The sequence below is a fragment of the Diabrotica undecimpunctata genome, chromosome 5, assembly GCF_040954645.1.
Source record: "Diabrotica undecimpunctata isolate CICGRU chromosome 5, icDiaUnde3, whole genome shotgun sequence".
Taxonomy (NCBI): domain Eukaryota; kingdom Metazoa; phylum Arthropoda; class Insecta; order Coleoptera; family Chrysomelidae; genus Diabrotica; species Diabrotica undecimpunctata.
In genome coordinates this window covers 110,688,221-110,701,446 of record NC_092807.1, presented here as the reverse complement: position 1 = coordinate 110,701,446, position 13,226 = coordinate 110,688,221, and the positions used below count along the sequence as shown (strand labels likewise).

The 13,226-nt window shown below is 31.5% G+C and overlaps 1 protein-coding gene across 1 annotated transcript; it reads right to left on the bottom strand.

Annotated features, from left to right (window-relative positions):
- Window positions 1-1,018: 1,018 nt before the first annotated feature.
- On the bottom strand, window positions 1,019-12,490 carry LOC140440914 (uncharacterized). The gene is made up of 4 exons (XM_072531275.1): window positions 12,273-12,490; window positions 11,786-12,025; window positions 7,660-8,786; window positions 1,019-1,083 (listed from the first exon to the last, which is right to left on the bottom strand). Exons 1-4 carry the CDS (start codon window positions 12,314-12,316, stop codon window positions 1,019-1,021), a joined length of 1,476 nt encoding a protein of 491 aa, XP_072387376.1. The 5' UTR covers window positions 12,317-12,490.
- Between the last annotated feature and the right edge of the window lie 736 nt (window positions 12,491-13,226).

Here is a 13,226-nt window from a genome sequence, read left to right as displayed (position 1 = left end):
GTTTATCATTTCAATTAAAATGTTTGAAATTTATAACATTTGTTTAAATTAATTACCTTATAATTTGATACTTCATTATGGTTGTTCTATTTTTGGTAAGATTTGATCGTTCACTAAAAATTTAATAAAAGTGCGACAACAATGTCGCATATGTCGTTTTCATTGGCTATTTATGTAGTTTGAAAATCACTTATTGCATTTAAAAATATATATATATATATATATATATATATATATATATATATATATATATATATATATATATATACAGGGTGTAATATTTAATACGAATCCCTAAATTAATTTTTCCAAAGCCAGTCCTGGAATTTTTTAGTTTAGCTAATACCAGTCGAATGCTTGATAGTAGTGTACTGTATCATGCAAAAATTAAAAAAATCAAATGAGCCGTATAAACACTACAGTAAAATGAAATAAATGGTCAATTACACAAATCACCCTGTTAATTAATAAAGAAGAGGAGTTGACATTTTTTAGTGGCCACATGATATGCTCCCTGAGGGACTCTACATATGGTAGAAGTATGTAAAGTTCCTCATGACTCACCCTGTATATATAATATATATTCATACAGCGAATTTATTAACAAACATATTTTAATGATTTTTCTTTAATTTTTTGTGACATATAACGTAGGTTTACCGAATAATCAAAGTTATGCCTTTGCAAAAATATATTGTTATTATAAAAATAAGGTTTCATACACACATATCATTAAAAAATGATTCATGTTATCCAAACATTGTTATGGACAAATAAATATGTACTGCGGCGACGATCACTGTGGAGAGTGATCTTCTATTAGCATCAAATTCATATTTGTCGTAATATATTACATTTTTGTTGATGGTTATTATTATTATTATATTTGAATCTGGTATTATTTAGTGGCTACGTAGAAATTGCATTAAGATAAATAATCAATCCTTAAAAATGTTATTTAACAAATTGCAACAGTTTTTGCAATCCTTATCGTTGTTAATATATAAAATGTAAATATTTACAAAATATCACAATTCGTTAGTTTAACTGAGTCGTTGAGATTATTTTTAATAAGCTTTAACCCTGAAACACAAACATAAAATAATGGACAAAATACATTCCAAAATTTTGGTAAGGATAGTAGAATAAACAAAGTTTTACTTTACGAAGTCATGAGAAGAGTCAGCAAAAAGAAATATTGGAAACCATCAAGACACGAAAGCTGCAATACCTATGACATGTTATGCGTAATGATACAACATACTTTCAGGGCATTAGAAGTGTAGGAAGGAGAAAAATCTCATGGTTGCGCAACTTGAGTGAATGTTGGGCTAGGGCTGAAGTAGTATCGGAATGTTCGACTGATAGAGAATGATTCGTCGGTTTGTCTGTCCTATGTATGAACGTGGGCCACTGGAACAAGGTATTTCGTAGACACCATGGTCTTCATTAGGTCTTTTACGGATCTGACGAGATTGGACAACTTGAAATGAGTAGTGAAGATGGTTTTGATGTTTAGAGGGATACTGATCTACTGATCTTGGCAGTGACACCTTTAATAAAAGGTAGAAAGATTTTGGGTTGATCCGGCGGCAAGGTTTTTTTGGATGGAATGGGGTTTAGATGTTTTAGAATGCTTCTGTTGATTTGGGTTTTGTGGTAGCCCGATGACGCTAAACGACTATCGGCAACATGGCGACTGCTATTTCAGCGACCCCACCCCAACCTACACCACTCAGACCACGTCAGCCCAGACCACATCAGCGCATACCGTTCCCGCGCGTACTGATAGTATAAAACCAGCCGCACGCGGTAAGACCGGTCGTCACCTGACTCTGAAGAGTAGGCAAATTAACACCTCAGTGCCTTTTGATGGTTCTTGTATTTATACAGAACACGATACTGGTACTCGGTATCACGAGTAAGAGTAGTAGGCAGATTGAGACCCCGAACTCGAACGAAAATGGTTCCAAAATGGGTGCCGAAACGTCGAGCATTAAATTCTCAACGAGGTTCTTCCCGAGAAGCATACCACAGGACATTAAAATTACACTAAAATAATTACTAATACGTAAACAAAAATAAAAAATAGTAGTATTGAATAAAACGTAGGAAAAAGTGTTAAGATTTATTTTGTAAAACGTAATCAATTCTCAAAGGGACAGTATTTTTTATATATGTATCGCGGACCGATGCAAATGGTGTCTCAATGATTACTGAAAACTAAAACTCAACACAGAACACGCGTTTTTTGTTTTTAAAATCCAGGCCATAAACTTTTATTATAGGGCTGGTCGTTATATTAATTTCGTTTGCCATAAATGCAACGCACTTAAAATGTATAAGTGATTAGAGTGTCGAGCATATCTAATATCTGCAGTAAATAAACATTGAAAAAACATATTTTTATTTCTTATGTATATAAACCATGTGCGAAAATGTAAATTTTAATATGAGATTGTTTTATTTAATTTTTGAATACAAAAATTTAATTCGTAATTAGCTTGTTGCTATATAGGTATATGTTATTTTTGACTTTACTATAAAGTGTTTAAAATGTTACAGTATATATTAATAAGATTGCTAGTGTCTGTTGTATTATTAATGTCATCTTAGTTAAATTAGAAAAAGTTACGCGTCGCCACTGTCTCTAACTCATGGATAAAGGTCGGATTGTTCTTTACGGGCATGCATGCCCCTTCAGTCTGGGATTACTATCATGCGTGCGTATATACGAGTTTCCTAGCATCATAATAATCATTTCAAATAAATGGACACTGTTGGCCTGGAACAAAGATTGAATTTAAAAGGCGAATATACGTTAACGTCGTTTTTTTAATCCAATAAAAGATTTTTAATATTAAAACTTTTCATACTTGTTTGTTACTTAATTAGAAAAGTAAATTTCGGATTAAATTAAAAAAAATTCAACGCTGGCACAAAAGACCTAATTAAATGCAATAATATTTCACAAAGGTGAGGTTTTAACTTTACGTTTGTTAGAAATATTTTCGTAATTATTTTCTGACAAAGTAATTTGGGACGATAAGAAAATTTGTATTGAAAATAATTAAATGTATTAGGCATAAAGCATGAACATTAAGAGGTCGGAAAAATATAAACAACCACCCGTAGACAACATCATTAACCCTTTCAGTACTGAATACATTCTTCAGATATCCAAAACTATTTAGACCAAAAACTTTGATCTTATAATGGTGGCCAAGGTGATCTATTTTTTTTTTAAATATTCTTAAATCCTTTAGTAGAACATCAAACAACTATGTCTTTCATTATGGTTTAATATTGAAACTAAGCTATCCCATTAGTAATACAGGAATAAGTTTTGAAGCAAATTTTATTAAAAGAAATATAAAATCACATGAAAAAAATAACAATGATGTGGAAAAAACACTCCCTACATAGTGGCAAAACATAGGCGATACAAATTATTTTGTTTCTGATCTCATTTTTACTGAAAGAACATCTATGGCATTTCTTCGTGGAAGAAATTTGTTTTGGCAAATAGTCAGCGACATACACCATGCTCTTTTGACGTTTGGAAATTCTTCCAGAGCGACCACTCAAGCGTCTCTTTTTTTTGGCTTTCGATCTGCCATGTTCTATAAGCTGTTCTGCCAAACAAACTAAAAAACTTCGGTCATAATCATAAGTAGATACCTTTTGTTCCAAAAGGTCCATTTCTACCATGAACTGATTATAGAACATAATGGCCTTCACAGTATTCAATTTCAGCACGGTCATCAGTTTTTAGTTTTCTTTCTGTAAGTCTTATAAATCTATTGTGGCAGTTATATATAAGTAATACAAAGAAAAGATTTTTTGGTTTTATTAGTAACACTTTTAGTTTTTTACCACCTAGTATTCAGTATACCAGCATCCAATATTTTTAAATAAAAATCACCTCTTGACATTTTTTCAATTCAAATTTTGGTGAATTTTATGATTGTTTATGTACGTGTTAACACAAGGCAAATTTAGATCACTCAATAATTTTACAGATGTAAAAAACCTGTCGAAACAGAGGTACACATCAGAAGAGCTTATTGTACTAGCTAGTTTTTTCACCACACATTTATCTAAAGTACCAGCAACAGATTCGATCTCTTTACCAGTGGTCATATGTGTCTCCGGTTAAAAACTTTTGCCACATTTTTATTCCCTTTACTATTGCTTTTAGTGGAATATATTTGGTCATAGTTTCATCAATAAACTGATGAGAACTCTCTGTTCTGGCGTTTTGAAAAGTATGCTTTAAACTTAAAACCACTTTATTCAAGCAATATGTCTTAAGTAAATCATTAGACTTTTCAGGATGACTTAAGGATATTTTGGATAATAGACCGTGTAGCAAAATACTGGGGTGTGTAGGAGGAGAGATGTATAAGAAGAGTGGTCTATATATATATGGGATAAAATTGATAGAAGTAAAATAGATAACAATTAAGTAAAGAAGTATGAAAAAAATATTGAACGGAATGTGGCTAGGCTAGCAATGTAGGCAAGAGAATGACCACTAGAAACTCAAGGATGGATACGGCCAATTTGCATGCCTTTTAAAGACAGTAAATCAGGAAAATATGTATGATGGATAGAAAAGAAGATATGAAAAATAAATAGATATAATGAAAATTAACAAAGAAAACAAATTGAGGGCGCCAGAAGAGGGATACTACTCTAAAAAGAGTAACGGTCACTCTTCCAGGTATCGTATACTGCTAATATTAATTAAAGTTGATTTAATAAACAAAAATGCTGTAAATGTAAAAAGGTAAGGAAATATTAATAAAAAATTATATGCAAAACAAATTCAAGTTTATTAAATATAACTTCTTAGATTTTGACAATCTCTAAGTTACCAAAAAGTATATGAAAATTTCACAATATAATATTTTAAAAGAAATGTTGAAAACAGCTATAATAAAAAGTTGAAAACTACACAGAATAACTCTGATATATAGTGTACAACCTGCATCTAGGTTAAAAAACAACCCTAAACAAAATAATGCTAACGTTGGAAGAACGTATAGCCAAGTAAATATATTATACTAACCTACAATATGACCAACAATATTGTTAAACACCTCTAAATTCAAATATAAACAAGTAATATATAAATGGGAACAAGCCAAGTTAAACAATTGAAACGGTCTATTATCCTGAAGGGATAATAACCAGAGTTAATAACGCAAGATGAAATATAAAAAAATTAGTTAAGTAAACAAATAATGAAATAATTAAAGTTAATAATGAAATAAATGGTTAATACAAAAAAAACAATGGAAGATAATCTCTGGGTAGAATTTGAGCTCAAACTTACCGATACCTTACACCAAGGGGAGTTATATTAATTAATATAACTATATACATATATATATATATATATATATATATATATATATATATATATATATATATATATATACACATATATACATATATGTTATAAAAAAAATTATAGGTAAAAAACCTATAACTAGTGAAACAAGATATATATATATATATATATATATATATATATATATATATATATATAAGAAAAAGTAGTCCAAAGTTTTTTGACTAGTTTGGAAAAAATATATGTAAATACTTTTTTCTTTTTGGGTGTGGTAGTCAATAAAAAATAGAGCTTTGCTAAGGCGTACTATTTATTCTGAATCCAAGCTTTCGGTGGTTTTTTGCCACCTTTATCAAGGTCTACAAAGAAAATTACTATGTTGTAACAAACTGAATGGTGCCAAAAAGGCTGTAAAAAAAACTATAAAAAACTTACCCGAATGTAAGATTCGTGGCATAAACAACAACGTTAAATAACATGATAAAACTGAGGTTGCAACTAAACTTAAAAATGTTACTGTTAAAAAACACTTTAAAAATTACTAAAAACGTTAAAAGTTAAAAACAAAATGAAGGACGACATGTTGAAACAGTCGTCGTTGCAGGCTTGATTTCAGTCACATTTCACGAGCAGAAAGAGAAAGTGAGTGGATAATTATTGTTTAAATAGTTTGGAGAAAATACAAAAAACAACTTTGAAAATAACGTCTAACAGAATACTGTTAGTGAATTTTTAGTACTGCCAACTGTATTACCAACTTGAAATTAAGCGGGAAATTAAAATTGTAAATTATAACATAAGCAATCGAAAGAAAATAGTATTTAGTAAATAGGTTTAGAAAAAACAACTGAAAACAAAACAAAACTGAATTAGTAATTGCAGTTTGATCGTAAATATTCAATTAATAATGAAATTTCAAAAAAAGGAAAGAACCAAAGAAAACTCTGAGATGCAAAACAGCTCAGTCAAAAGTCAATATAAAATTGTAAATTTTGCTGAGATTCTGGATCTCAGATCTCTTATTAAGATTGTTATTATCACTCTTGCTGATATGTACCATCTCTAAGAAAGTTCTCTTGAATTTATTTTTCTCTCTGGCTAATATTTTTACATTGTTGAAATCTATCTTATGGTCTAGATCGATAGTATGCTCTGCCAAAGCACAAGTAGGTTTGTTTAATCTACAATCACTCTTATGAGAAATAATACGGCTGGACAGATTCCTTCCAGTTTCACCAATGTACGTGGATGGACATTCAGTACATTGAATGCAATAAACAACATCTGTAGTCTCTAGAGTGGTTAGGGGTTGTTTTATTTTGCTATACAGCTGACGTATGGTTTTGATGTTCTTGTTAGCTATTTTGATATTCTTAAAGTCTTTAAAAATCTTAGTGAGTTCAACGGTTAGTTTCGGAATATATGGAAGGGCATAAAAATACACACTTGTTGGAGCAGAAATATTTTGTGCTGAGGGCACTGATTGTGACATAGTAAGTATGTTGTTTCTATTAACAAAGGGGACATTAAAAATTAATTTATTTATCAGTCTTAGAGGATATGAATTTTCAACAAAAATATTGCGTAAGAGGTTGAGATCATGTTGGAGATAATCCGGATGAGACAACCTTTTGACACGTTCTTTCATCGCTAGGACTAAATTAGTTTTCATCCTCGGGGGGTGGTAGGAGTGGTAGCTTATGAATCTATTGCTACATATGGGTTTTCTATACCATTGTGTTTTCACAACATTATCCTCACATCTATGCAAACTCATGTCAAGGAAAGGCAAAGATCCCTCCCGCTCCTCCTCGCACGTGAATTGCAAGTGTGGGTTTTGTTGGTTGAACACATTTAACGTAGAGTGTATGGAGTCTGCAGGTAGTGCCAAGATTAAGTCATCCACATATCTCTTTATGAACGTATTTGTATTTCAAAATTGATTTGTTGCAAACTATCTTCAATCAAATCATCTAAGACATAATTGCACAGTATTGGTGAAATACTGGAACCCATTGGAGTACCAAAGACTTGTTTGTAGTAACAGTCATTAAAAATAAAAACATTAGAGTCAAAAACAAAAGAAATGAGTTTTTTGATATTAGCTAAGTTAAGGGTTGTGTGTATTGATATGTCATCCCAGTGTTTCTCAACGCTAACCAATATTGTGTGTAATGGTAAATTAGTGAACAGAGACACTACATCAAAACTAACGAGCTTATAGTTCGTAGGTAATTTAAAGTTATTAATAAAAGAACTGAAACTGAAAGAGTCCTGAATGCAAAACTCGCTGTTATTACTGTACGTTTCTGTAAGAATATTAGTTAAAAAACTTGCTATGGGGCCATTAGGTGTACCTATTGAGGACACTATTGGTCTCATAGACAGAGTAGGTTTATGAATTTTTGGGAGAGCATAAAATCTAGGAGCAATTGCATTGTAAATTTTCAAACTTTTACCAACTGATTGATCTATTTGATTATCCTTTACCAAATCAGAAACTAGTTTATTAGCCTTTTGTTGCAAAGTACACACGGGATTATTGTTCAACTTTTTATAATATTTAGTGTCAGTGAGTAAGTCTTCACATTTTTGTATATAGTCCCTAGTGTACATTGCTACAGTGACATTGCCTTTGTCGCTCTGGACAATCTTGATCTCAGGGTGATGTTTCAAAAAAGTTTTGCATTTGATATAATATTTATTTAAGAAATGGTCTTTTTCATCTTTGTTGAGAAAGTTAGTAATTATATTAGTGCATTTGGACCTCAGAATGTCCTTATCGACATTCTCAATTGGTCTTAAAATGTTTTCGATGTCTGCCAACAAAGAGGAAACTTTAAAATCTTTTTTGTTAGGAAGTAAAGCGAACTTAGGGCCTAAAGCCAACAACTTTTTAACTTCTACAGGAAATTCTAAGTCTGTGAGGTTTTTAAACCAACTCTCCCTGAAATCAATACTGTCAAAACTATCTAATCTGAACTTATTAAATTTATTGATATTGGTTCTCTTAATTTTATGAAAAAGATTGTTATAAATTACTTGTTGTCTACGTTTGAACTCAACATATGTGTAATAATTAAGTATAGATTTTGATTTGGCCTGGAGATCTTTTAGCTTATTTTCTAAATGATTAATATCAGCAAAAGTAATCTTAATTTCTAGATTGAGAATATTTTTTCCAAACCTTTTACTAAGTCCTTGAGCACGAAAATCTATCTCTCCTCTCCTATGATGAAGTAAATTATTCACATTTGTCAAGCTGTTCGTGATATGGTTCGGAAAACAATCTGCATTTCGACACTTAATTAAAAAAGTCTTTCTGTTCCTTAACGCTGCCAGTTTGGTGTTCACATTAGCCCATTCCTTTAGATACGACACAAGTAATGGTCCGTATTGGAGTCTGATGTCCTCATAAAAACCCATACTACAAAGTAAGAAAAAGTAGTCCAAAGTTTTTTGACTAGTTTGGAAAAAATATATGTAAATACTTTTTTCTTTTTGGGTGTGGTAGTCAATAAAAAATAGAGCTTTGCTAAGGCGTACTATTTATTCTGAATCCAAGCTTTCGGTGGTTTTTTGCCACCTTTATCAAGGTCTACAAAGAAAATTACTATGTTGTAACAAACTGAATGGTGCCAAAAAGGCTGTAAAAAAAACTATAAAAAACTTACCCGAATGTAAGATTCGTGGCATAAACAACAACGTTAAATAACATGATAAAACTGAGGTTGCAACTAAACTTAAAAATGTTACTGTTAAAAAACACTTTAAAAATTACTAAAAACGTTAAAAGTTAAAAACAAAATGAAGGACGACATGTTGAAACAGTCGTCGTTGCAGGCTTGATTTCAGTCACATTTCACGAGCAGAAAGAGAAAGTGAGTGGATAATTATTGTTTAAATAGTTTGGAGAAAATACAAAAAACAACTTTGAAAATAACGTCTAACAGAATACTGTTAGTGAATTTTTAGTACTGCCAACTGTATTACCAACTTGAAATTAAGCGGGAAATTAAAATTGTAAATTATAACATAAGCAATCGAAAGAAAATAGTATTTAGTAAATAGGTTTAGAAAAAACAACTCAAAACAAAACAAAACTGAATTAGTAATTGCAGTTTGATCGTAAATATTCAATTAATAATGAAATTTCAAAAAAAGGAAAGAACCAAAGAAAACTCTGAGATGCAAAACAGCTCAGTCAAAAGTCAATATAAAATTGTAAATTTTGCTGAGATTCTGGATCTCAGATCTCTTATTAAGATTGTTATTATCACTCTTGCTGATATGTACCATCTCTAAGAAAGTTCTCTTGAATTTATTTTTCTCTCTGGCTAATATTTTTACATTGTTGAAATCTATCTTATGGTCTAGATCGATAGTATGCTCTGCCAAAGCACAAGTAGGTTTGTTTAATCTACAATCACTCTTATGAGAAATAATACGGCTGGACAGATTCCTTCCAGTTTCACCAATGTACGTGGATGGACATTCAGTACATTGAATGCAATAAACAACATCTGTAGTCTCTAGAGTGGTTAGGGGTTGTTTTATTTTGCTATACAGCTGACGTATGGTTTTGATGTTCTTGTTAGCTATTTTGATATTCTTAAAGTCTTTAAAAATCTTAGTGAGTTCAACGGTTAGTTTCGGAATATATGGAAGGGCATAAAAATACACACTTGTTGGAGCAGAAATATTTTGTGCTGAGGGCACTGATTGTGACATAGTAAGTATGTTGTTTCTATTAACAAAGGGGACATTAAAAATTAATTTATTTATCAGTCTTAGAGGATATGAATTTTCAACAAAAATATTGCGTAAGAGGTTGAGATCATGTTGGAGATAATCCGGATGAGACAACCTTTTGACACGTTCTTTCATCGCTAGGACTAAATTAGTTTTCATCCTCGGGGGGTGGTAGGAGTGGTAGCTTATGAATCTATTGCTACATATGGGTTTTCTATACCATTGTGTTTTCACAACATTATCCTCACATCTATGCAAACTCATGTCAAGGAAAGGCAAAGATCCCTCCCGCTCCTCCTCGCACGTGAATTGCAAGTGTGGGTTTTGTTGGTTGAACACATTTAACGTAGAGTGTATGGAGTCTGCAGGTAGTGCCAAGATTAAGTCATCCACATATCTCTTTATGAACGTATTTGTATTTCAAAATTGATTTGTTGCAAACTATCTTCAATCAAATCATCTAAGACATAATTGCACAGTATTGGTGAAATACTGGAACCCATTGGAGTACCAAAGACTTGTTTGTAGTAACAGTCATTAAAAATAAAAACATTAGAGTCAAAAACAAAAGAAATGAGTTTTTTGATATTAGCTAAGTTAAGGGTTGTGTGTATTGATATGTCATCCCAGTGTTTCTCAACGCTAACCAATATTGTGTGTAATGGTAAATTAGTGAACAGAGACACTACATCAAAACTAACGAGCTTATAGTTCGTAGGTAATTTAAAGTTATTAATAAAAGAACTGAAACTGAAAGAGTCCTGAATGCAAAACTCGCTGTTATTACTGTACGTTTCTGTGAGAATATTAGTTAAAAAACTTGCTATGGGGCCATTAGGTGTACCTATTGAGGACACTATTGGTCTCATAGACAGAGTAGGTTTATGAATTTTTGGGAGAGCATAAAATCTAGGAGCAATTGCATTGTAAATTTTCAAACTTTTACCAACTGATTGATCTATTTGATTATCCTTTACCAAATCAGAAACTAGTTTATTAGCCTTTTGTTGCAAAGTACACACGGGATTATTGTTCAACTTTTTATAATATTTAGTGTCAGTGAGTAAGTCTTCACATTTTTGTATATAGTCCCTAGTGTACATTGCTACAGTGACATTGCCTTTGTCGCTCTGGACAATCTTGATCTCAGGGTGATGTTTCAAAAAAGTTTTGCATTTGATATAATATTTATTTAAGAAATGGTCTTTTTCATCTTTGTTGAGAAAGTTAGTAATTATATTAGTGCATTTGGACCTCAGAATGTCCTTATCGACATTCTCAATTGGTCTTAAAATGTTTTCGATGTCTGCCAACAAAGAGGAAACTTTAAAATCTTTTTTGTTAGGAAGTAAAGCGAACTTAGGGCCTAAAGCCAACAACTTTTTAACTTCTACAGGAAATTCTAAGTCTGTGAGGTTTTTAAACCAACTCTCCCTGAAATCAATACTGTCAAAACTATCTAATCTGAACTTATTAAATTTATTGATATTGGTTCTCTTAATTTTATGAAAAAGATTGTTATAAATTACTTGTTGTCTACGTTTGAACTCAACATATGTGTAATAATTAAGTATAGATTTTGATTTGGCCTGGAGATCTTTTAGCTTATTTTCTAAATGATTAATATCAGCAAAAGTAATCTTAATTTCTAGATTGAGAATATTTTTTCCAAACCTTTTACTAAGTCCTTGAGCACGAAAATCTATCTCTCCTCTCCTATGATGAAGTAAATTATTCACATTTGTCAAGCTGTTCGTGATATGGTTCGGAAAACAATCTGCATTTCGACACTTAATTAAAAAAGTCTTTCTGTTCCTTAACGCTGCCAGTTTGGTGTTCACATTAGCCCATTCCTTTAGATACGACACAAGTAATGGTCCGTATTGGAGTCTGATGTCCTCATAAAAACCCATACTACAAAGTAAGAAAAAGTAGTCCAAAGTTTTTTGACTAGTTTGGAAAAAATATATGTAAATACTTTTTTCTTTTTGGGTGTGGTAGTCAATAAAAAATAGAGCTTTGCTAAGGCGTACTATTTATTCTGAATCCAAGCTTTCGGTGGTTTTTTGCCACCTTTATCAAGGTCTACAAAGAAAATTACTATGTTGTAACAAACTGAATGGTGCCAAAAAGGCTGTAAAAAAAACTATAAAAAACTTACCCGAATGTAAGATTCGTGGCATAAACAACAACGTTAAATAACATGATAAAACTGAGGTTGCAACTAAACTTAAAAATGTTACTGTTAAAAAACACTTTAAAAATTACTAAAAACGTTAAAAGTTAAAAACAAAATGAAGGACGACATGTTGAAACAGTCGTCGTTGCAGGCTTGATTTCAGTCACATTTCACGAGCAGAAAGAGAAAGTGAGTGGATAATTATTGTTTAAATAGTTTGGAGAAAATACAAAAAACAACTTTGAAAATAACGTCTAACAGAATACTGTTAGTGAATTTTTAGTACTGCCAACTGTATTACCAACTTGAAATTAAGCGGGAAATTAAAATTGTAAATTATAACATAAGCAATCGAAAGAAAATAGTATTTAGTAAATAGGTTTAGAAAAAACAACTCAAAACAAAACAAAACTGAATTAGTAATTGCAGTTTGATCGTAAATATTCAATTAATAATGAAATTTCAAAAAAAGGAAAGAACCAAAGAAAACTCTGAGATGCAAAACAGCTCAGTCAAAAGTCAATATAAAATTGTAAATTTTGCTGAGATTCTGGATCTCAGATCTCTTATTAAGATTGTTATTCCTAAAACCAACTGTCCTCCTAGGTGAAACAGTTGTCTGGAAGGATACTCCCGAATGGCTTCGGTGTCCCAGCGAAGTCCTCCTTGAGGTCCGAAATTAGCACGGAGCTAGTGCTAATTGGCTCAGTTCCGATGATTACTGTCCTGCCCTACCTCTAGGTGCAGGCTGGAAAAAAAATGAGGGTGGAGTAGACAAACCCCCTGGCTTGTCCCAATGACCCTGATTCTTATAGAGTTGAAGTTCTGAGTTAAGTTTATAATTCCATGGGAGGTGGCTGAAAACAATTCCCCATTACTTCTAGTCTCAACATTGATAAAAAGAAATCAAAGAAGAAGTGAGAAAAGTTTCTTTCA

Bases quoted from the DNA above. Each gene is read 5' to 3' on its own strand.
- LOC140440914 (XM_072531275.1), bottom strand. From the start codon at position 12,316: ATGTTATTTAACGTTGTTGTTTATGCCACGAATCTTACATTCGG. The intron at 8,787-11,785 runs GTTTGGAAAAAA...CTTACTTTGTAG, and splicing joins GCTCAAGGACTTAGTAAAAG to TATGGGTTTTTATGAGGACA. The intron at 1,084-7,659 runs GTAATAACAGCG...TTTGTGTTTCAG, and splicing joins TATTCTTACAGAAACGTACA to GGTTAAAGCTTATTAAAAAT.